The sequence below is a fragment of the Dermochelys coriacea genome, chromosome 3 (genome assembly GCF_009764565.3).
Source record: "Dermochelys coriacea isolate rDerCor1 chromosome 3, rDerCor1.pri.v4, whole genome shotgun sequence".
Lineage (NCBI taxonomy): Eukaryota > Metazoa > Chordata > Testudines > Dermochelyidae > Dermochelys > Dermochelys coriacea.
Window position 1 is genome coordinate 153,760,543 of NC_050070.1, and position 26,268 is coordinate 153,786,810.

General features: G+C 40.1%; 1 protein-coding gene across 2 annotated transcripts in view; it reads right to left on the reverse strand.

Moving 5' to 3' along the window:
* KIF6 (kinesin family member 6) overlaps nucleotides 1-17,014 on the reverse strand; it is a 282,709-nt gene extending 265,695 nt beyond the window's left edge. The window contains exons 1-3 of one of the 2 annotated variants that reach the window (XM_038397613.2): nucleotides 16,897-17,014; nucleotides 15,829-15,938; nucleotides 13,873-13,947 (exon numbers count right to left, since the gene is read on the reverse strand). In XM_038397613.2, the coding sequence (XP_038253541.1) occupies nucleotides 13,873-13,947; nucleotides 15,829-15,938; nucleotides 16,897-16,974 (263 nt within the window). In that variant the 5' untranslated portion in view covers nucleotides 16,975-17,014. Of the gene's footprint in view, nucleotides 1-13,872; nucleotides 13,948-15,828; nucleotides 15,939-16,896 lie in introns of those variants that run through there. The other variant, XM_043511614.1, reaches the window with a different exon arrangement.
* Nucleotides 17,015-26,268: the final 9,254 nt, after the last annotated feature.

Below are 26,268 nucleotides of genomic sequence, written 5' to 3' on the forward strand. Positions count from 1 at the left end.
ACAGCCTGGAATCCCCATGGTCTGAAGTTCTAGTCATGCAGATTCTTACATTGTCCCTCACCCCCTCCCTCAGGGTGTTGCTGCTCCATTCTTGTCGGTGTGACTCCAATGGAGGTTGGTTGATTTGTTGGAAGCAATATTTCTGGCAATATTCAGAGGAGAAGATAATGTTCCTCCACCACCAGGAGATACACAGGTCATGCCATTCCAATCAAGGAATGCCGATTACCATGAAGAATGGAGAGCAAATCACATCAGAGCATATTATTTCCCAGGCCTCTAGGGAGATGGTCTCTTGAGTCACCAGTCCTGATGATAGGAGCAACCCATCTATCATCAGCCAGGTATGGTGTGGGTTTTCCCGAGAGAAAGATCTGGAGGGTTTGGGCTGCCTTAGCATCTATAAAGTTGTCAGCAACCCCAGTGTCTATCATCATCAGCAGCAGAGGAATCTGTCCTGCTTCTCCCAAGATCTGCAATTGCAGGAGCAATTGGAAATGCCGGGAGACCCTGTCATTCCCAGGTAAGGTTCTACTCGAGAGTTTTTCCCACATCATTCATGATTTTATAGACCTCTATCATAGCCCCCTTTAGTCATCTCTTTTCTAAACTGAACAGTTTCTGTCTTTTTAATCTCTCCTCATATAGAAATTGTTCCATACCCCTAACAATTTTTGTTGCCTTTCTCTGTACCTTTTCCATTTCTAATGTATCTTTTTTGAGATGAGGCAACCAGAACTACAGACAGTATTCAAGATGTGGACGTACCATGGATTTATATAATGGCATTATGATAGATAATAAGACAGAAAATATCTCTTTCCTAATGGATCCTAACATTATCTTTTTTGACTGCCACTGTACATTGAGCAGATGTTTTCAGAGAACTATCCAGGATAACTCCAAGATCTCTTTCCTGAGTGGTAATAGCTAAATTAGACCCCAGTATTTTGTATGTACAATTGGGATTATGTTTTCCAATGTGCATTACTTTACACTTATCAACACTGAATTTCATCTGCCTTTTTTTTTTTTGCCCAGTTACCCAGTTTTGTGAGATGCCTTTGTAACTCTTCACAGTTAGCTTTGAACATAACTATCTCGGTTAATTTTATATTATCTGAAAACTTTTTCACCTCACTTTTACCCCTTTTTGCAGATCATTTATGAATGTTGAACAGCACTGGTTCCAATCCAGATGCTTGGAGGACCCTGCTATTTACCTCTCTCCACGGTGAAAACTGATAATTTATTTGTACATTTGTTTCCTAACTTTTATCCATGAGAGCACCTTCTCTCATCCCATGACTGTGTACTTTGCTTAAGAGCCTTTGGTGTGGGGCCTTGTCAAAGGCTTTCTGAAAGTCCAAGTACACTATATCAGCTGGCTCAGGCTGAGGGTCAACTCATCAGGCTCAACAGAACTTGTCAGGCTCAGGCTCAGAGAGCACTCTCAGGCTCAGATATGACTCATTACATTATCCCTCCCCCCTTAAAAGACACCTACCAAATGTCTTCGGGCCAAATATATCAATGTGTGACTGATAGAATTCTTGAATCAGGTCACATGCTTGCATGTTTTTGGCTGGCTCCCACAGTCAATCAGCTGGACCATAACCAGAGCTTTCCTCTCAGAATTTTGGAGTCCAAGATCTGCCTCATAAGGTATTCCTTATGCCCCTGGACCTGACTGATGGCAGTGGTGATTGTATTCATCCAAGGAAATAGATGGTGAGCTTTTTCAGCAGGGAGACATGAAATACTGGTTGCATTTTCATCATGCTATGCAGTTGGAGTTTGAAGGCCACATGGCTGATCTGTTGGATGACCCGGAATGGGTCAAGATATAGGTAAATAAACTTCTTGAAGGCCAGGTAGAGTCAAGGTATTACATTGACAGCTATACTTTATCTCCAACTGTGATTTGAGAGATTGCCTGCTGACAAAGGTTAGCGTAATGCTTGTAATCTCTTTTGGCCAATTTTAGGCAACATTGGGATTCCCTCCAAGACCTTTTCCATTCGGCTTATCCAGAATACCGTGTCAAGTTCTGGGAGAACACTTCATCCAGTTCTCTGGGATCCAAAACACTCATTTTGACTCTGAATTTTGTCACTCAAATTGCTTTATTTGGCATACAGCAAAGCTATGCTGAGTTGATCAGACTCAAGCGTGGGGGGTGGGTTTAGGGCATAACACACAGCCAAAGTTACACAGACATCCTCTTTTTTATATATAGTTACACATTACATTGCATTTACTATATATTAAATCACACATTTTTGGATTGACTGGATGTGGGCACATCCTACAAGTGGAAATATGCAGAGGCCACAGTGTAGGAAATTTCTGTTCACAAACTCGAAGGGCATACTTTTTTGTTATGTAGTCTATGACAGAACACATGACCCTTTTCTATTGACATAAGTGGATCAAACACATCAGAGCAATCTCTGCCATAGCCAGGCATAAAGCCAGAATGATAAATTCACCAACTTTCTTTGATCCTTAGGTGTAGCTGGAGTTGGTTTACCTTTATCTTCTCAATCTCTCCCAGAAAGAGAGGGTTTTAAACAGGTCAAAAATTAAGGAGGTGGCAAATGTTAAGAAAGAGTTTCTTGAACAAAGGCCTGACTATTAATTGCATTAGGATAGTAGACGTCCTTACAAAGATAATAATTAACATATTCAAGAAATAAGAGACTCAGGGTGAGATTCTGTACTGTGCCTCTAAGAAGCACAATACAGAACTCCCAGTCAAGTGGATAGAGGCCAATGTGGCTTTAAGACCCTTTATGCCCACCTGATCCTGGACTGCTCCATGTATTGGAGAGGCCTCCAGTATAATTTAGGCAGTCCAGTGGGTTGGGGGGGATTGCCTAGTTTACAGTAGCCTCCTGGAGCTGCCCTATGGGCAGCAGCCCTACTTGAAATCTTTGAAGCATTACATGCTGTGGTTCCACCCCCAACATACCATTCATAACTCCTGCCATACCCCCTATGCCAGTGATTCTCAAACTTATTTGATCCCAGCCCCCTTCTTTATGTCTGTAGTAGTTTACATACACCCCTCCCACCACACAAGTATATATACCAATAAATAAATCAACATGCAACTCTCACTAAATATTAAAAACAGTAAGGCATTGATTCAAACAAAGCCAATGATCCATTGTAACAAGAGCAAAAGCAAAATTGCAATTGTGGTCAATGCTTACAATTAAATGTGCACACCACGTCATAGCAAACAGGTTAATGTACAGATGGCAAAGACTTTGTATAATGCTATGCATGCTTAACAGAAATCCATCAAAATGCACAGCACCATCTAGAGTCAAATGCACAGTGCCATCTGAGGACAGATGTGGACAAATTACAGAAAGTCCAGAGAAGAGCAACAAAAATGATCAGAGGTCTAGAAAACATGACCTATGAGGAAAGATTGAAAAAATTGGATTTGTTTAGTTTGGAAAAGAGAAGACAGAGAGGGTATATGATAACCATTTTCAAGTACAGAAAAGGTTGTTACAAGGAGGAGGGAGAAAAATTGTTCTTCTTAACCTCTGAGGATAGGACAAGAAGCAATGGGCTTAAATTGCAGCAAGGACATTTTAGGTTGGACATTAGGAAAAACTTCCTAACAGTCAAGGTGGTTAAGCACTGGAATAAATTGCCTAGGGAGGTTGTGGAATCTCCATCATTGGAGATTTTTAAGAGTGGGTTAGACAAACACCTGTCAAGGATGGTATAGATAATACTTAGTCCTGCCATGAGTGCAGAGGACTGAACTAGATGACCTCTTGAGATCCCTTCCAGTCCTATGAGTCTATGTCTGGAGGAATCAGCTTTGCTACCTATTCATTGCAGTGGGTAAAATGTGTGCAGTAAGTTTTTTCCCCCCTAAAGCTTCTCTCACACACACCCAGAATACATTCTGCACTCCCCCCAGGGGTGTCCATCCCCCAGATTGAGAACCTCTGACCTATGCCAGAGCTTACAATGGGGTTCTCGGAAGGCAGCCTTATGGCAGTCTTCCACAGTGTCTCTGCCCAGGAAATCCTTCTGATGCCAGATACAGGGTTTTTAGCTCCCCTTTATGCCACGCCTATCCTTTTACCCAGGATAAAGGATCCAAACCAGTTGTGAAATTCTTATTCTCAACTGTTCACCACTCGCATTTACTACTGATAAAGGGATATGGCCCACCTTACAAATGATTAAGTGAAGCCTATCCATTAGATCCAGAAGCACGATCAGTAAGAGTACTTATGAAACTAGCACAAAGACATTTCGCCATATCTTGCTCTGACACTGCATCCATGGTTCTAGACATACTGCTCAGTCTTCTAAAAGATTAAAAAGAAAAGTAAATCTTGCAGGCAAGCACATATTTAGTGCCATTAAAAAACCCTCAGAAATTCAGAAACTCTATCCTTTAACTAAGTATAATGTGTGTAAGCACCATACTCCAACAAACCACATGCTAATACTATGAACAAAGGAACTGATTAAGGAATAAGTTCTGTCCATGGATGCGTATGTGCAGCCAAGAGAAGTATTTGGCACTAAGGAACAATTTTAGCTCCAACTCTAAATTACCTTACTTTATTGGTTTATGTCACTCATTATTCTAACGTGAGTTCTGATGAGTTAGTTGGTCATCTAAATGTAGGTGGTCATTCAACACCTACGCAAATACTAAACTAATAAAGAAAGTAGGAAGACTTCAGTATCTTTGATCTTTTGATAACATCTTGTCTCTCTCCTCATTTCAAATCCCACTACCCTTGATTATTTTCCTGATGTCCCTGCACTTTCCCTCTCCCCATTTCAGGGGCCCTTAATCCATACTCAACTCACAATAAAATTCAACACACTCCTGGCACATCCAACTCTCAGGTATTTATGTTTATGTTTAAGAGACTTGTGAACTTTATTTTATTTTTAAACTCTGGGAAAGCAATTTTGAAGGAGGATTTGCCTTTGGAGAAGCTCAGTACTTAAATATCCTTTCTCGTCTGGAGCACAGATAAAAGTTCCTTTTAATTAAAATAAACAAAATATCTCAACACGACATCTTCTCTTTATATCTTTGCCAGAATTGTGGTATAAATCTAATTTGGTGATACCTCACATTTCATAGATATGTCCAACTCCCAAACATACCTATAACAGCACTGTTTTTTTCAAGAGCTTACTGCACAAATCAGTTTCTTTAGAAATTGACAACAATTTTCCTGAAAAAGGAGGTGCAACATTATTTCCTGCATTACTCCAACAAGTTCTCTAAAACACATAAGTTCAGCCATGAACATTGCATAAAAAATGGTATTTTATTGAAAAAGATGCTCTATGCACCCACCCAAATAGTCACACCATAACCTATAATAAGCAGATTTCTTTAACAGTTTGAAAATCTGCAATTTTGTGTCAGAATAAATCTTACAGATACTGTGCCCTATAATAGTGGTTTGATGAAATGTTAATGAATCTTTGCACTTCATATGCCCCATGGTTGCAACCATTTCAAGAAGAGGCCTTAATCATTACTGTCTGATTCTTCAATTTAGCACAATTTTTAAACTGGATTGTGTCAAACTGGCATCCAAAAGGAAAGTGATCCCACAGCCCTTTTGTGCCAAAGCCAACCACATTAGTAATAATAAAGCTATGATGGAAGTTTGTCTAGAGAAGAGCTCAGCCACTGCTCACCACAATGATTCAGGAATATAAACTGCTAAGGAATGGACAATCATTCATTCGAGTCTACCGTTTAGAACCATGAATAATCATGCCAGATATTTACACCTTAATTTCTAGAATTCCAGAGAGAACAAATTGTGTTATAAACATAGCTAGTGTGGTTATATATTCTTTAACTTAGCCACATTACCATAAAGCTCAAGGAACCATTTATGAAGCTCTGTGCCAATGACTCATTATTAATATATCATATCACATCAATGAGACCTAGAGGCATCCGGGACCCATTGCGCTAAGCACTGTAAAAATGTTAATGATACTCCCTTCCCCAAGGATTGTACAATCTAAAAGACAGGACTGATTAAGAGTTTGTAACAAGAGAGCTGACAATATCTTAATTTTCAGAATCCCAGTAGTATAAATATATAAGACTTTCCTTTACGAGGCCACTGTGTTGGAAACAATTCTGTCTGCCAGTTAAATCACCCAGCAACCTACTTTACCAGCCAATAATACCTACAAGTCCAGAATCAACATGCTGCAGCTGCACCAAGTAGTGCCACAAAACAAGACCAAGAAGATGGAAAATGTGTTGTGTTACACCGCAGCTGAGTGATGGGGACAATGAACAAAGAATAATGGGCAATTAATTTTTTGGGGGAGAGAGAGTCCTCTATGTAACTTGAAGAACAAAAAGCTGACAAATTCATACAGCATTTATGCACAAAAAATGTACAATACATAAAAATTCGGCAATTGTCTCATACTTGCAAAAATTAATATGCGCCCTTGAGGATATGACACTATTTTAAGGGCTGTTGGAATTGCAGAGAAGTTTCTCATTTTTAGATCTGTTTTTCTCAGTGCATGCATGTCTTCTAATAACTATTCTTTGGGCCCTTCATTTCTCTAAGATTAACATTAATTTTTACCTCTGGTGAAAAGTAAATGGTTAAGCATTTAGAAAACTTAAGAGCAAATGAAAGGGACAATGGTCAGTTCTAGTTTGGTTAATATAGCAGCTATATAGCAGCTTCTGCTTTAAGAGGTCAGCATGATTGCAAGTATTCCCTCTTTGGGAGGAAATCCCCTTGCATCACTATTTGTTAACATTTAATCAATCTTCATATAGGCAGGAATACATTTCCAATACCTTAACTGGATTTTGGCACACATCTGAACTTAACTAGATCAAAACAGACTGTCTCATTGACTGAGTGCAGTTTGTGCCTGGGTGAATAACAGGTATACTTATTTCTGAGTTCTGGAGAAAGTTAGCAAAACATCTACATAAAATTTCATTTTGTCATTTCCTGTTGCCTTTCCTCCAATCATGGTGCACAACTATCTGACTCTTTGTGTCCTCCTACCACTCAGTCCCGTACCTTCTTCCATGCAGCCCAATTCACCTCCTGAACCCCACTCCTGACCTGGCCTGCCCTACCTCCATCCTCTCATCCAAGCCTTTCCTTAAAACACCCTTCAGGAAGCCTATAAACCCAAGTGCCCCCCCCCACGTCCCTCCCCATAAAACAAGAATTAACTAAACTGGTGATAAGGGAGGGAGGAATAAAAGAAAGGGAAGAGGAAACATTTTTTTAAAATAATTGTGAAACTGGTAATATGTATATAAACCATGATGTCTGATGGCCAGGTAAATGGCTACCCATGATCACTGATAACATTAATGTCTCCTTTATATATAAAGATTCAAATCTGCAAAGTGTGCACATAGCCATTGTATATAACCACGTATTCCTGCCTCTGTTGACTTCACCCTCTTTCTCCCATTTCCTCCTTGGTTTGTTACACCCACTTATTTTGTCTAGTCTTATTTTATGTCCAGATTGTGACTCAGGCTAATATAAGGAATGGAAGGAAGATCTTCGCACCCTCCTATTCTGGTGCATAAGTGGTCCTTGCATCATGGCTTTAGGGTGGGCATGAGGAGAGGGCAGGGACTGCAAGTCTCAAAATAGGTGGGTGGGATGAAGATGTAGAGTTATGGGGAATAGGTGGAACTATATTTCTACCCATTGCTTTGCGCCAGCCAGTAGAAATGATACTACCTTCTGAAGGCCTGCAATTAGTTACTTCCCCACGGAAGCAAGCCTGGGAGAAGGGAGGGAACTGGGACATTGAGTAACAATTCCTCCCGAGAGCAACTCCTGGGCCAGTGCAGCAGTGAACTGCCCCTTATAAAAGGATGAGCCTAAAGGCTCAATTTAGCCTTTTAAATTGTAAGTTCCCCAGGATAGATGTCTCTTGAAAGGTTTTTGTCCAGCAAAATGGATATCCAATGTGCCTGCGGTTTCTGGGTGATACAAACAACAAACACATTTGGCTACTGATTTCCTGTTCCCCTGTTCTATATATGCATTGACTATATTTTAAAATGTTCATCTTCATACTCAGCTGTGAAGCAGCTAGCTCACTGTTTATACCATGTAAATAGTTTTTAAATACATGAAGTGTTACATATTCATGGAATTGTATAGTCAGTCATTGTTATTAAGTACTGAAAACAAGGTATTTTATTTCAGACTATGTAGAAAAGTAAAATGATGTAAATGAGAAACACTTGGAGACACAATAATGATTTTTTCCTCAGAAGAAGTGCCTCAGGAAGAGAATAGGAGGGACTGAGGTGCACAAATGCCTGAGGCCCCTGCAACAGCAGGGAATTGATTAAGTGAGATATACCCAGATGATCCTGGCAAGTGACCTGCATCCCATGCTGCAGAAGAAAGCAAGCCCCTGCCCACAAAGTCACTGCCAATCTGACATGTGGGAAAATTCCTTCTTGACCCCACATATAACAAGTAGTTAGACCCTGGGCATGTGAGCAAGAACTAGCTAGCCAAGCACCTGACTGAGATAACGCTCAGTGTCACCTCAGAGCACCAGCTCACCCTGCCCATGGTCTCATCTCCAGCTGTGGCGATCTCTGATGTTTCAAAGGAAGGAGACTTCCATCTGTCTCTAATGGGAAGGGAGAATCTTAAAACTGGTGCATGGCTTTAAAAGTGTAAAAATAAGAATATACAGAATTTGGGAACATGCCATGTATCCCTTATCTTCTAATCATTCAGAAACAGAGTTTATAATTTCTTTATTTGGCACCACCACCATGTTCAGTTCTGCACCGAACAAAGACATATAAATAACAAATTAGTTAAATGAGTCCCATGTGATCCCATGTGATCCAGCTCCCCTGAGCTATGCACTCATCTTTATGCGATACCTCTCAGTTCAGCTAAACTGAGAGGTATTGTATAAAGATGGGCACACAGATCCTAAAAGAGACAACAGTGAGGGCTGCTACTCTGAAACCAGTGAAGGGAAAGGAACTCTATCCTGCCTTTCTCCAACACTTTCTCAATATGGCAGACAGCCCCATTTCCACTTATGACACAGCAAACTGCTGGGAACTCATGCAGCTGCAAATGTGCACGTGAAATTTGATCATAGGAAAAATGGGGTTAATTTCAAAGCCAAAACTATTGGGGTTTTTTTTTTGGGCAGGACAGGAGGGGGGGGGGGAATGGAATTTACAAACCTATTTCAAACCGGACTTGGAAGGTTTTGGATTATTCTGTTAAGAACATAGCTCCTTCAGCATATGGGAGTCAACAGACCTCAGTGATTGGTGTACGTGTTTCACAATATATTACTTTCAGTATATTTTAATATGGTTCATAAAGAAAATTTAGGGTGAAGTGGCCCATTATTTCAATTTCTTGACCAGATTATCGTGTAGTATTTACTTAGTGAGTCGGGCAAGAGGTAGATTTTTATAAAATACCTGCTTTAAAAACAGCCATTCAACAGACTCATATTGAAACCAAATATATTTCTCAAGGATTTTACATCCCCCCAGCCATAAAATCTAATTGCAGGGATCTTTGTGCATCATGAGTTGTATAGCGTGTAACATGAAGTGAAATAATACCCGGTTTTAAAGCAATATCATTAACAGGTGATAGAGAGGTTGGGGAGGAAGGTGGACAATATGTACTCAAGGAGCTATATTCAGAAAAAGATGGATAGTAAAGGGTTAGTAGTGTTTATGGATGCTGAATTGTCACGATATACATCTTTTTTGTGAAGATCCCAAGGGAACATCAGTCATACAAGAACATCAGAGAAGTCTTTAATGAGCTAGGTGAGAAATTGTGGTCTCACTAGAGTCAACAGCAAAACTACCATTGACTTCAGTGGGGCTATGATTTCACTCTAGATCTTTAAATCCTGACACCAACACTGTGATACCTGAAATATAGTCAGGTAACTGATAGATAAAGGATGTGACCAAGTCTCCGTGACCTGCAATTCTTTAAGGTAACAGCAGAACAATGAGTGCTATGATAATGCTTCAGGTCTCAGGCATCAGGGTATTAGTTATTACAATCAGAGGTTAAGATGACCCCTCCCTAGAAAGAGTGCAGAATACATTTCAAAGACTGTTGAATACCCTAATCATTGAAAAGAAAAAGAAAAAAAGGGGGAAAGAAAAGAAAAAAATTCAAGAGATGACTCACCATAATAATAAATCAAAACATATGCTGCAATAGCTTTGAAAATTGACCATACTAACCATGTAAAACAACATGATGATGCTAAAGGAGTGTCTGTGACCAGAGGCAATTTGACAGGAAGACCAGATTTTTTAATGACAGAGAAAAAAAGAGTAATCTAACAATGAAGAAAGTGGATTTACATAAAAATACAAATCGGAAAGTAAACCCAATCTTCACCTATCTAGCAAGTCACAAAAAAGATCTAAATATCATGCATATCCTATGCTTTTATTCCTTTTTAAAATATTGACAGTGTCCTCAAATTTTTTGTTTATTTTCAAATATTCAATCATGTTTCCATGTGATTTCATGACAAACAGTCTTGGAATACTGCTGATATGTTTCATTGATCTTTTTGTGTTTTATTTTCTGTGGCAGAACACAACCAAAGTCTGTTCATTTAATAAAATGACTCCTTCTTCAGAAATATGTAGACTTTAGCTTTCAGCTTAATTATTTTTTAATATAATGAAGACAAGTTTCTTATGAACAACTGAGGTGTTCCAGGAGTAACAATGGTGGTTCTTATTTTGCCACATGGAAAGGAATTTTGGCATGCTAATTACAGACTGATATGTAATTAAAATCAGCAGAAACTGGGGGGGAGGGTGTTGGATGAATTAAGGAATTGAGTAAGAACACATTTGTAAATATATTTTTGCCTTGAAAGAGCAGTGAGTGGAGGAGGAGAAAGTTTTAACTATGCTTACAAAACATTTGTTCAGATAATTGGCTTTGTCACAATGCAAATGCAGTTATCACCAACTGGAAATATTCTGTAGTTTTATCAACAATAAGAGCACATATTCAACCATTTGAAAACAAGCATTATCACCTTAATAACAATCAAAGAAGGAAGTCAGATAGCCTTGATTTGATTAGAATGAATATATAATTAGGCTTTTATCACTTGAAGATAAAGCCCATATGAAAGCCCATGGGTCAGAGTAGCAGTTGGTCACATTGGTAAAAGGAATCTGCACTTTTTATTCTTAATGTAAAACCAGGGCTTCTTCTAGCCAAAGGTCAAACAAGATGGATTTCCTAGATGGATGAAGAATACAACTCACACCAGCATAGGTTCAAATAAAAAAAGAAAAAGGGTGTAGATTCCCACAGCCCAGAAGCATTGCATAGGTGAGCTATGGAACACAACCAGCTGGTCCTCATATCTTCCAGCAAACTCCCTGTGTAGCCCCACTCTCTAGAAAAAAATAGATGCTTGTTGCCAGTTAGCTTTGGTAACCTGAGTTTCCTAAGAATGCTGATAATCCAAGCTCTGGCATGCAAAAGACAGGGTTTAACTCTCTACTTGCCAGGCAGAGCCCAAGTTCATCTATCCTATCAAAGTCTTTTGCTGAAGATATCAATACAAACCAGTAAAATTTAATACCAAAGTCTTAATTTTAGTTATAAATGAAGGAATCAGTGCATTCATAGTATAGTTAAACTGAAGATATTGTTTAAAAATTTTCATGAGCAAACAAGTCCACATCACTATAAAATAAGGAAAATGTTCATAATTACATTTTACAGGGAACAGCAATGTGGTGAGCCCTGATAGAATTCAAGACATTTACTGAGTAAAGTCTCACCTATTGTAAGTGTGAGACAATTGCATCATCCTTTTGTCTGATGCATACAAAATTGCAATACTACTAATTTACAACCCTAAAGAGCACGTTCTTAAGCATAGAATTGGGAAACACAACTCTCTCCTCCTATAGCTAAATTAGGAAATTCCATTTTGAGCAGAGATGTTCAGCAGAGGCGACGACTTCCCGAGTTCCTGGGGGGTGCTCAACCCCTGCTCCGCCCAAGGCCCTGACCTCATTCTGCCCCTTCCCCCAAACCCCCACCCCTGCCCTAACTCTTCCCATGCCCTGTCCGCCCCACCTCTTCCTGCCCCCGCTCCGCCCCCTCCCCCCAGCACCTCCTGCACACAGCAGATCACGGTAGGTGCTGAGAGGGTGGGAGAGGAGCTGATCCGCAGGTCTGCCAGTGGTTGCTAAGCACCCACTATTTTTTTTCCGTGCCTACAATGGTTAAGCTCAAAAATCCATCTTCTCCACCCTAAAGGTTGTAAACATTCCTACCTAAATTCTAATTCCAAAAATATGTTCCCAGCCTTTAAATAACCTATTAGCACCAACATAATGGTATGACAAACTGTTCCACGTTTACAGCCTACCGTGGGGCTTGTGCCCAGGTACGGACTTAATGGAGGAATTAATCGTTGGACACTTTACTGTTAAAAAAGGCACTGTTTACTTGAAAAAATAAATTGAACCTGAAATTGTTACAAGTTATACCCAAGATCACTAACTTGAAAGAGATTTTCATATTTCCTCTGCATAGTCAATTTCCCCTTTATTTATGTGGATCTTTCATGCAACAACAGGGAGGAGAAAAACATATTTGAACAAACAGGAAATTGTGATTGTAAAGCCAAAAAATTAACAGAGGGATTCATGGCCATGTGTACTACCTGAAACTACCTGAAACTAATATTTTGAAATGGACTATGTTTCATGCTGATGATGTCCTTTCAAATATATTTGAAAACACATCAAAACACATGAAACTATCATAATATTTTCTGTGGCCTGCACAAGATTAACTCATATGTATTATAATACAGTCATTAATTATCTGAATGCATACTCCTTTTTTCTGCAGGGCCACAGCCTGATTCAGTGTGTAGGTTAGAAAATGAATGGGATAAGTTTGTGTAGTGAATCTGAAATGGTATTTCCACATTCACTAAATAATTTGGATTGTGTGCAGTGAATAAGGAAGACTGAGAAACAAATGAGACAACAGTACACAGTAAACAACAGTACACAGGGCCCTTGCTTCATTCAGTGTACGGGATGCATGGTGGGAAGCATATTAGCCATGGGGCCACAAGTTGAGTAACAAGAATAAATATAAAGAAAAACCACAATCATTCACAGAGTAGTATCCAACTTGCACACTAAATGAAGCAGTGGTCCTACAGCAATCTGAACTTTGGGATTTCCAGACTTCTGAGAGCTTCATTCTACAACATTAACATTCTTCAGTTATAATGAGGAGTCAAGATACAGTGCCACCAACACCATCATGAGTATGTACATTAATCAGAAAGTAGTAAGGATAACACTGGAGGCCCATTCATAATTGTCCTTAAATCTTATTAAAGTTAATAAAAACTAAACAGGGAGATTAGATTTCCTCATGCAAACCCCTTTTCTTTAAAGTTGCATAATGTGAGGGCTATGAAATTAACTTTTCTGAAGGACCAATGGAGATAAATCAGTGGAATAGGAAGAACTAACCTAATATGAATTCCTCATATAACATCAACAAAACAGGCAATCATAGCAATGCTAAGTTAGGCTCCATCATCAGCCTCTTTCTATAAGCAGAAATTCCATGGAATTCCTGCATGCCTATCAGATTCAGATGGATCAGCATTTAGAGAATAAAAGCACAATCCATTTTTAAATAACCATGGAAAATGATTACCAGATTGTCTTCAAATAGTATAATGAAAGTTACCAGTGACCCCATGTAACTGCTGATTATTTACAAGATTAAAACCTACCATTGCGCAACTGGTTTGGCAATGCTTTCAAAAACTGCATCTTGTTTTGCCTCCTGATCAAAAATTTTCTGAAATCTGAAAATAATAAACAAATAATCATGCAGTATCTTAAAACACTACTTGATTCATAATTTTTGTTTTTCTGTTTGTAACTAGTCCATGTTTACATCATTGGGCTTACATAACCTAGTACAATGTTTTCCCTGTAGCCTTAATAACCAGTGTCCTGTTGTGCTATTGTATACAAATAGATTGTAAACAGTACTGCTTTGACAAGATCTGTACAATAAAATCCTCTGATAAAATGAGGCAATTTAAGGGGGAAAACCTGTATTTTACAGTTATCAAGGGGATCAGTGTTTGCAACTGGCATCACACTGAAAACTGGATAAATTAATTATACTATAACCAAGCAGCACATATAAACAGTTCAGTCAGGCTCCCAATTTTTAGACTACAATGAAATGTAGCAACTAGGAAACATTGTAATCAATAGATGAACATCAAAAAAAAATCTAAGCTTCTATCACTTACTATAAGCCAACACCTGCAGTTGTTCTGTTTGGCACTATAAGTTTACATAGTTCTTTCTTCACAGAACATGTAAAAAACGTGGTCTGGGCCTCAAAGGGTTTACAGTGTACAGTTTCTCAGACAAATGCAATACATGGGGAAATATTCAGTGCATGAGGTATGGAGACATAGGTCACTATCTTGTAAACCTTTATTCAGATGAGTATTTGTACTGAATTTGTTTGATCTTAATGACAGTGTGCACAGGGAGTATAGAATTGCAGGATCAGGCCCATAGTTGGTGAGATGACCAGCGTAGGAAATTTTCACCAAAAAATAGTGAGTTTTAGGGAGGAAAGAGAAAGTGTTTGGCATGTAGCATTCCTTTTGTACGTATGGCTTTATGATAAAGGATTAAAAACAAAGAGCATTTCTTTAAGGATCACAATGCTCAGTATTTCTCAGAATTCATTTTCACAGATTCCCATAGGAACAATAAAGACATCGAGAATGTCAGCATCCATTAAGCTGACATGGGCATCTGCAACCTAAACTGGTGTTGCATAGAGCCTGTCCAGTGACATCAGCATGAGTTACAGATGTTTGTTTGGAGTCCTACTCTACAGCAGATTTTAGATTTTCTTCAGCATCAAATTTCAATTGATATGAAATTCCATACAAAATGTTGCATCCAAATTTTCCATACAAAGGATGCTATCAAGTAATTGTTTTTATTTCTCATCATTTGTAATATCTTTTTACAAATGTATAAATATTTTTTCTAAGATGATAGTTTCCCTTTTCATTTGACAAACTATAATTTTCTTCACTGTGTTCTGGTTAGGCCTGAAATCAACAAATTCCAGTTAGAAAGTGCTTTTTGTCAACAAATCTTTGGCTAAAGTCATTATCCACCCTATGTTGGCTCATTAGCTTCTGCAGGAGTATAAGCTCCCTCCCTCACTCTAGCCTTGTCTACACTAAAACTTTATAGCCAGCTGCTTGGGTGCAGGCCTGTAAACAGGAGTCAGGCATTTCTACCACAATGTTATGTAATAGTTTGATGAAGCATACAAGTTCAGCTATTAAACTTTTCTAGTTTTATCATGTCTTGCCCTGAAATCATGATAGAGTATAATGCACTGAAAGATTCCTCTTGTTAAAAAGTCTTTTTAAAAATCTTACTAAATATACCAAAACTTTATTGTGTGAATCAGAGATTAATAAGAAACTTTTACTGACTCTCCATAGGACTGGCACACTGAATCTAGTGGCTGATCCTTATACAATAATCTTCTCTGTAGGCCATGGTGATACTGAGTATAGGAAATGGACTCTCTTTAACAGGAAGAAAAATAAGCTGGGCTATAACAGATCTGGTAATGTTGAAAGTGATCTTAGAATAAATTGCATGAGGAAAAAATCAGAGCAAAATAAACTTACTTAAACTTGTAGCTTTCTCGTTTATTATTGACAAATCCATCTGCCAAGTCACGTGGTACAATAATCTCTAAACTGGAGGCTGATTTCTCATCTTCACCAACTGAATAAATCTGCAAAACAAAATGACTTCAGCAATAGAACAGTGGTTTGTACCATGGACCTATCATCTTGATGTGTTTAACTGCATGATCTCATTAAGATCAGTCTACAGGAATGTAGACTAATCAGAATTCCATGGTGACAGAAGGGAGAAAGCCCAGTTTGCCCTCCTTCAAAAATATAGCCCTTGCCATTTGAGCTCCAGAGGATTCTGCATTACACAGTAGAGAACTCCCTCTTTCACCCACCCACCCCAAAATAAGATTTCAAAATATCTAAATGCAATGAGACACCAAGTCCCTTGATAGAATTTGCTTAATAAAGCCACTTTCAAATATCTGACCAAAGATTTATTTAAAAAAAAAAAAACCCCTGAAGAAGTGTTTATTGTATGAGATTAATAAGGCACTCATCAGGTAGTTTTTGGACCACAATTTAAGGAGCTTGGGGTTTATTGGGGGGGGGGCTTTGTTGTTTTTTAAAAGAGATTTATGGCAAAACCCACATACCATTGATGAACATGTTTTCATTAAACTTTTTATTTTTCATTTCAATGAAGGTGAAATATTTCAACTCAAGCATTCACTTCCACTATCCACAATGATGGTTTCATTAAACAAGCTCCCTGTAAGCATGTAGAAAATCAGCTCCTTGCCCCCAAAGGTCACCAGCTTTACTAGAGCACAATTTCGTTTTTTAAGGGCTCCCCTTTAACACTCAATGTCTAGGGCTTTCTACTCTGCACCGGGCCACTTAAAATCCTCCCGGCGCTGCAACAAGTCCTCCCCTTCGCTACACTGGCAACCAGCCCCATAAACGAGGACTAGCGAAAGGGACCCTCAAACAGCCCCTGCCAACCCCCTTCCCCAGCGGGGCGTCCCGGGCTGCCCCCTACCCCAGGCACCCCGCGCTGCACCACGCCACCATGTGCTTCCCAGGTTAGCTGCAGCCCTCCCCGCCGGCACGTACCCCCGCCTGCTGCCGCCTGGCCAGGGGCTTCACCCGGGCATAGATCTGGATCCTTTGCTTCATCATCTCGCCGCTCATCAAGAGGGGGAGGGGGAGACTAGGCCCTGCATAGCAACGGTCACCAAGGAACACTACCCAGCATGCTCTGCGCCGGGGGAGGGGGTGAGAGGGGGCGGTGCCGGTGCAGCGAGCTACGCATGCGCATGCCGGAGAGGCTGCCTGCCGCCTGAGCGAGATTTCGGCCCATTTCCCCCGCTCCAATCAGCGAGCGGCGTTAATTCTCTGGGGCGCCTACCCCGCCCCCGGGCGGAACGCGGGGTTGCCCCGCGCGCTCCCGGGCCCGTACAGAGGCGGCGGGGCGCCCGGCCCCCGCTCCGGGGGTTGAATGTAAATGTTCCCGCTGCTCCTAGCGCAACGCCCTGTGTGCGAGAGCAGGAGTCTTACGGCGTCTGGCGCTTGCTCTAAAGCCCCAGCGCCTGCGATCGTGTAGCCACATGAGGCGTTGCGTTAAAAAAAAAGTTTCTAGCCCTCATGGCAGAGAGAAGCTGAACCACCAATCAGACAAAAGAGGCATACCTTGTATTTATTTAAAATAAGTCTTACGCTATTTAAATCAATTTCATTATTTTGGGAAACAGACTCAAGTTTTTAGAATCTTAGCGTGGGTAACCCTACAATTAATACCGTATTTTCTTTTGAGGGAAAACTTGTCAGGTACAGGAACACCGACGCATGGACCGAAGACGCTCTTGTCAACTGCTGCAAATGGCCCACCTTGATTATCACTACAAAAGGTTCCCCCCATCCATTCCCTCCTGCTGGTAATAGCTCACCTTACCTGATCATTCTCATGACAGTGTGTATGGTGACACCCATTGTTTCATGTTCTCTACGTATATAAATCTCCCCACTGTATTTTCCACTGAATGCATCTGATGAAGTGAGCTGTAGCTCATGAAAACTTATGCTCAAATAAATGTGTTTAGTCTCTAAGGTGCCACAAGTCCTCCTTTTCTTTTTGCAGATACAGACTAATATGGCTGCTACTCTGAAACATGGACTGAAGAGTGTGGAGGATCTCAAAGAGCAATGATAAATTACAGCAAATTGAGTTAGGGCAGGTCTAACGGTGTGGCACACAGGATTCCACTTTAGATCTGGTCATGTTTACTATATTCACTAACAGGCTGTTAGAGGAAGGAAGCAGTATGCTTCGCAGGTGAACGAGCCTCTGATAGTGTGGCTGATGTGATTAGGCCCTATGATGGTGTCCCCTGAATAGATATGTGGACAGAGTTGGCAACGTTCACCTGCGCATCTACCAATATGATATATGCCATCATGTGCCAGCAATGCCCCTCTGCCATGTACATTGGCCAAACCGAACAGTCTCTATGTAAAAGAATAAATGGACACAAATCAGACGTCAAGAATTATGACATTCAAAAACCAGTTGGAGAACACTTCAATCTCTCTGGTCACTCGATTACAGACCTGACAGTGGCTATTCTTCAACAAAAAAACTTCAAAAACAGACTCCAACGAAAGACTGCTGAATTGGAATTAATTTGCAAACTGGATACAATTAACTTAGGCTTGAATAGAGACTGGGAATGGATGAGTCATTACACAAAGTAAAACTATTTCCCCATGTTATTTCTCTCCCCCCCACCCCACCCCACCCCCCACTGTTCCTCACATATTCTTGTTAACTGCTGGAAATAGCCTACCTTGCTTGTCACCATGAAAAGTTTTCCTCCCCCCCCCCCCCCCCCCCGCTGCTGGTGATGGCTTATCTTAAGAGATCACTCTCCTTACAGTGTGTATGATAAACCCATTGTTTCATGTTCTCTGTGTGTGTATATCAATCTCCCCTCTGTTTTTTCCACCAAATGCATCCAATGAAGTGAGCTGTAGCTCACGAAAGCTTATGCTCAAATAAATTTGTTAGTCTCTAAGGTGCCACAAGTACTCCTTTTCTTTTTGAGAATCATACAAGTAATCTCAAATACACTCAAGAGAAAGAGAGAAAGCATTACTGCTTTCTTAGGGAAAACAGCAAATTAGATGAGTTTATAGCGAAATAAGGCAACAAATAGAATAAACACAAAGGTGGAGAATATTTTATTGCCCTTATATAAATCCATGGTACGCCCACATCTTGAATACTGCATACAGATGTGGTCCCCTCATCTCAAAAAAGATATACTGGCATTAGAAAAGGTTCAGAAAAGGACAACAAAAATGATTAAGGGTTTGGAATGGGTCCCATATGAGGAGAGATTAAAGAGGCTAGGACGTTTCAGCTTGGAAAAGGGGAGATTAAGGGGGGATATGATAGAAGTATATAAAATCATGAGTGGTGTGGAGAAAGTGAATAAGGAAAAGTTATTTACTTGTTCCCATAATATAAGAACTAGGGGCCACCAAATGAAATTAATGGGTAGCAGGTTTAAAACCAATAAAAGGAAGTTCTTCTTCACTCAGCACACAGTCAATCTGTGGAATTCCTTGCCTGAGGAGGTTGTTAAGGCTAGGACTATAACAGGGTTTAAAAGAGAACTGGATAAATTCATGGAGGTTAAGTTCATTAATGGCTATTAGCCAGGATGGGTAAGGAATGGTGTCCCTAGCCCCTGTTTGTCAGAGGGTAGAGATGGATGGCAGGAGAGATCACGAGATCATTACTTGTTAGGTTTATTCCCTCTGGGGCACCTGGCATTGGCCACTGTCACTAGACAGGATACTGGGCTGGATGGACCTTTGGTCTGACCCAGTATGGCCATTCTTATGTTATGTTCTTATGTTAATTGTAGGCTGTATATGTGTAAGTGTTACAGGGATAGAACTAATCTGAGAAAATTGAAGCGATAATGAGCTATGATAAGTGGGAAGTTTTGTGTCTGCATGATGATATTGTAAGTATCGCTATGGCTATTTAAAAAGTCTCATCTCATAGAAGCAGGTAGGGTAGAACTCAAGATCCTTCTGATCCAAGACTACAGACTCCTATGATTGAAGCTAAATGAGAATTCCCTTTAACTATTAGTAGTATCTGGCCAATTACATACAAATGAGCATTTCCAATTTTACCCATTGAAGCACAGTAGCACATCTCTTGATCTAAGGTTTTTTTTATACTATGTCCATCACCATACTATCTAAGTGCTTCCTAAATATGTTTAACTCTCATGGTGAAGTTCTTAATGGACTTTTCTACATTGCTCCCTTCCATCGTAAAGGAGGAATTTGCATTAAACATACACACTGTAGCCATTTTGTTACATTATTTTATTCCTCAACACATAATTCTTACTTGTACTATACAAGATCTCTTTAAAGAAAAAAGAAACTTGCTCTTAATTTAGACTGTCCATGTTTGATGAAACTGACCATTGAAATTACTGTACACAGTGGTGTTGGAGCTCTGTTTCATAGATTCATAGATACTAAGGTCAGAAGGGACCATTCTGATCACCTAGTCCAACCTCCTGCACAGCGCAGGCCACAGAATCTCACCCACCCACTCCTATGTAAAACCTCACCCATGTTTGAGCTATTGAAGTCCTTAAATCATGGTTTAAAGACTTCAAGGAGCAGAGAAGCCTCCCTCAAGTGACCCATGCCCCATGCTACAGAGGAAGGCGAAAAACCTCCAGGGCCTCTCCAATCTGCCCTGGAGGAAAATTCCTTCCCGACCCCAAATATGGCAATCAGCTAAACCCTGAGCATATGGGCAAGATTCACCAGCCAGATACTACAGAAAATTCTTTCCTGGGTAACTCAGATTCCATCCATCTAATATCCCATCTCAGGGGATTTGGCCTATTTACCCTGAATATTTAATGATCAATTACTTACCAAAATCCCATTATCCCATCATACCATCTCCTCCATAAACTTATCAAGAAGAATCTTAAAACCAGATAGATCTTTTGCCCCCACTGCTTTCCTTGGAAGGCTATTCCAAAACTTCACTCCTCTGATGGTTAAAAACCTTAGTCTGATTTCAAGTCTAAATTTCCTCGTGGCCAGTTTATACCCATTTGTTCTTGTGTCCACATTGGTGCTGAGCTTAAATAATTCCTCTCCCTCTCCTGTATTTATCCCTCTGATATATTTAGAGAGAGCAATCATATCTCCCCTCAACCTTCTTTTAGTTAGGCTAAACAAGCCAAGCTCCTTAAGTCTCCTTTCATAGGACAAGTTTTCCATTCCTGGGATCATCCTAGTAGCCCTCTCTGTACCTGCTCCAGTTTGAATTCATCCTTTTTAAACATGGGAGACCAGAACTGCACACAGTATTCTAGGTGAGGTCTCACCAGTGCCTTGTATAACGGTACTAAAACCTCCTTATCCCTACTGGAAATGCCTCTCCTGATGCATCCCAAAACCGCATTAGCTTTTTTCACAGCCATATCACATTGGCAGCTCATAGTCATCCTATGATCAACCAATACTCCAAGGTCCTTCTCCTCTTCCGTTACTTCTAATTGATGCGTCCCCAACTTATAACTAAAATTCTTGTTATTAATCCCTAAATGCATAACCTTACACTTCTCACTATTAAATTTCATCCTATTACTATTACTCCAGTTTACAAGGTAATCCAGATCCTCCTGTATAATATCCCGATCCTTCTCCGAATTGGCAATACCTCCCAGCTTTGTATCATCTGCAAACTTTATTAGCACACTCCCACTTTTTGTGCCAAGGTCAGTAATAAAAAGATTAAATAAGATTGGTCCCAAAACCGATCCCTGAGGAACACCACTGGTAACCTCCCTCCAACCTGACAGTTCGCCTTTCAGTAGGACCCGTTGCAGTCTCCCCTTTAACCAATTCCTTATCCACCTTTTGATGTTCATATTGATCCCCATCTTCTCCAATTTAACTAATAATTCCCCATGTTGCACGGTATCAAATGCCTTACTGAAATCTAGGTAAATTAGATCCACTGCATTTCCTTTATCTAAAAAATCTGTTACTTTTTCAAAGAAGGAGATTAGGTTGTTTTGGCATGATCTACCTTTTGTAAAACCATGTTGTATTTTGTCCCATTTACCATTGACTTCAATGTCCTTAACTAATTTCTCCTTCAAAATTTTTTCCAGGACCGTGCATACTACAGATGTCAAACTAACTGGCCTGTAGTTACCCGGATCACATTTTTTCCCTTTCTTAAAAATAGGAACTATATTAGCAATTCTCCAATCATTCGGAACTACTCCTGAGTTTACAGATTCATTAAAAATTCTTGCTAATGGGCTTGCAATTTCAGGTGCCAATTCCTTTAATATTCTTGGATGAAGATTATCTGGGCCCCCCCGATTTAGTCCCATTAAGCTGTTTCAGTTTCGCTTCTACCTCAGATATGGTAATATCTACCTCCATATCCTCATTCCCATTTGTCATGCTACCATTATCCCTAAGATCCTCTTTAGCCTTATTAAAGACTGAGGCAAAGTATTTGTTTAGATATTGGGCCATGCCTAGATTATCTTTAACCTCCACTCCATCCTCAGTGTTAAGCGGCCCCACTTCTTCTTTCTTAGTTTTCTTCTTATTTATATGGCAATAGAACCTTTTACTATTGGTTTTAATTCCCTTTGCAAGGTCCAACTCTACTCGACTTTTAGCCTGTCTCACTTTATCCTTACATGTTCTGACCTCAATTAGGTAGCTTTCCTTGCTGATCCCTCCCATTTCCACTCCCTGTATGCTTTCTGCTTCTTCTTAATCACCTCTCTAAGATGCTTGCTCATCAAGCTTGGTCTACAACTCCTTCCTATGAATTTTTTCCCCTTTCTTGGGATACAGGCTTCCGATAGCTTCTGCAGCTTTGATTTAAAGTAACCCCAGGCCTCCTCTACCTTTAGATCCATAAGTTCTTCAGTCCAATCCACTTCCCTAACTAATTTCCTTAATTTTTGAAAGTCAGCCCTTTTGAAATCAAAAACCCTAGTTGCAGATTTATTTTTGTTAATCCTTCCATTTAGTTTGAACTGAATTAGCTCATGATCACTTGAGCCAAGATTGTCCCCTACAACCATTTCTTCTATGAGGTCCTCACTACTCACCAAAATTAAATCTAAAATGGCATCCCCTCTAGTCGGTTCAGCAACTACTTGATGAAGGAATCCATCAGCTATCGCATCGAGGAAAATCTGAGCCCTATTATTATTACTAGCACTGGTCCTCCAGTCTATATCTGAGAAGTTAAAGTCTCCCATGATCACGCAGTTTCCATTAGTATTTACTTTATTAAAGACATTAAAAAGGGCTTTATCCATATCCAAAGTAGATCCCAGAGGTCTATAGCACACCCCAAGCACTATCGTAGGAGAGGCTTTACTAGTTTTCTTCCCCAATGTAATTTTTGCCCAGATGGACTCTGTCTTATCCATTTCATCGCTTCTTATTTCTTTACGTTCTACCTCATCATTGATATACAATGCTACTGCACCACCTTTACCTTTGTTTCTGTCTTTCCTAAACAGCACATACCCTTCAATACCTGTAGTCCAGTCATGACTACTATTCCACCATGTTTCTGTTATCCCTATAATATGTGGTTTCACTTCCTGCACCAATAGCTCTAGTTCCTCCATTTTGTTACCTAGGCTCCTCGCATTGGTGTATAAACATCTTAATTTTTGCTGTTTGGCCTAGCTCACATTTTGTACCCTATTAGGCACAGTCATTCTACAGCCAGTATAACCTATTAGACTAGTATCCACACCGCCCTCGCTCCTTATATACATTCTCCTACCCACGGCTGTATCCTTCCTTACTTCGTCTTCTTCCCTCTCAATGCTAAAATCTGGCATGGAGATTTCCTGGACATCTCCCATCCATCTCCCCCTAATTCCTAGTTTAGTCTCTTTATCAGTTGTGCCAGCCTCAATCCTAGAAGTCTATTTCCTTCCCTACTCAGATGAAGTCCATCCCAAGAGAACTGTCCTCTGTCTGTGAATGCCTCCCAGTGGCCATACATCCCAAAGCCCTCCTTATAGCACCACTGCCTAAGCCATCTGTTGACAGTCATAATCTTGTCACACCTTTGTTGCCCTTCTCTAGGAACAGGAAGGATCCCGCTAAAGATCACCTGAGCCTCAATTTCCTTAAGCGTGTTCCCCAGCCTAGCATAGTCTCCCTTAATACTTTCCAGTGAGAATCTAGCCGTATCATTTGTTCCCACATGAAGGATAATTAGGGGACTCTTTCTCGCTCCCTTTAGGATTCTTTTCAACCTCAGGTCTACATCCCGTATCTTAGCACCTGGAAGACAGCACACCCTTCTATTCTCTGGATCAGCTCTAGTTACAGGCCTGTCTATTCTTCTCAATAAAGAGTCCCCGATCACATACACCTGCCTTTTGCTGGTGACGGTGCTATTCTCCAGTCTCTCCCCTGTTCCCTCTCTGTTGGTCCCAGGATATTAGAAAGACAAGGTGGGTGAAGTAATATCTTTTATTGGACCAACTTTTGTTGGTGAGAGAGACCAGATTTTGAGTTTACACAGAGCTCTTCTCCAGGTCTGGGAAAACCTTGTCTCTCTAATTCAAATTAGTGAACTGAAACTGTTTGCCTTGAAAATAGTAATCTCACATAGGACTCACATTCCCTCTTTATCTTTATGACAGGTTTTATATTGATATCTGCTGTAGGTGGTTTGACTAGGCAGAGGATGTCTGTTGTGATATAATATGTAACAGATCTAGCAACCATCATTCATAGATTCCAAGGCCAGAAGGGACTATTGTGATAATCTTTCTGACCTCCTGTATAACAGAGGGTATAGAACTTCCCCAAAATAATTCCTAGAGCAGATCTTTTAGAAAAATATCTAGTCCTGGATTTTAAAATTGTCAGTAAAACTGGCATACCCCAGAAGACCCTTTGAAGATTGTGTGTGTGTCGGGGGGGAGGCATAGTGGTATGTATGATGTGTATCCACAGTATCTGGATAGAGAAACAGCCACATAGCTAAATTCAGATAGTGCTCACAAGGGAAAAATAACTCATGGAGGAAGACTATGAAGCCCTCACCATATTGCCTTTGGTTTAGGTCATTTAAATGACTTTGTTCTAAGTCAGATATCTTTTCCCCTTACTTTCAAAGCATCATTCTCATTTCTCTTGTGCTTAGAAACAAGCATTCCTCATGACAACATTAAGTGATTCAAGAAGCCTTAGACGCAATTTTATGATTGGATATTTTTCAAAAGATATGCTGTAGCTCAACCAGAAATGACCCACTTGTAGGAATTGCTGGGCAAAATTCTATGACCAGTATTATTCAGATCAGACTAGATAATCATAGTGGTTCCTCCTGACCTTAAAAGCTACGATTCTCCACTTCCTTGCACTCTTCTATCATCACAAACACTTGTGGAAATTTTTACCAGCTCAGACTGATAGCATTTTACACTCACTTTGCATGATGTACCTCACAACCCAAAGGTTCGAGGCAATGGAGAATCAGGCCCTCTTTTGGTAAATAGAACCATGGCACAGATCCATATTATTTAAGTTTTTTGTAACTTTTGAGAAGCTAACATTCACGAACAAAGAACTTTGTAAGTTAGCAGTGTTTCTCAACCTTTTTAATACCAGGGACCGCTTGCTGTCTTCCTAAACTGTGTCAGGGAGATCTCAGGGACTGGCGCTGGTCCATGGACTGGTCATTGAAAAACACTGAGTTAGAGGACACCCACCTTTTGAGGTCTAGCATCTCCCAAGAGCTCCATGGGCTGGAAACATTTGGCAGAGAAGTACACATGTTTGTAGGAGCAGTAAACTTCCTCAAGCACTAGCCCTGGACCAGTAAGCAGAAATATATTTCTTCTCGTAATGTTCCTTTGAAAGGAGTTGTGCATAGGGTCAGATGGGACACCTGTAATAGTAAACAGTATGTTGAAGAAGCAGCCCACTATCAAAACCATTTTAAATATCCCCTTAGGAAAAAACAAAACTCTTATTTCTAAGAATAAAATTTGTACATAGCTTCATGTTTATGTGTAGCACATTATTGAGACTAAATGTACATTCCCTGTGTAAAACGGTTTTGGTCTAAGCTGAGTCCAAAAAGCTAAAACTCTGTGGAATAGGACACAGGCAACAGAGGATTGGGGGCAAGAGAGGAGAAATAAATTCCTTTTACAACTGCATCATCAAGTGATAAAAAATGGGTTAGATTCTCCCTTAAATTACATGCGTACAACCTCATTGACTTCAATAAAAGTGCATAGATGCACATGAGGACAGAACTGGTCCTGTATCTTTAATAGCTAGTTAAAGGAATCCCTTTCTTTGAAGTTGCAAAAGTGGGTCTCAGAGTAAAGAAGCAACAGACATTCCTGTCTCCTT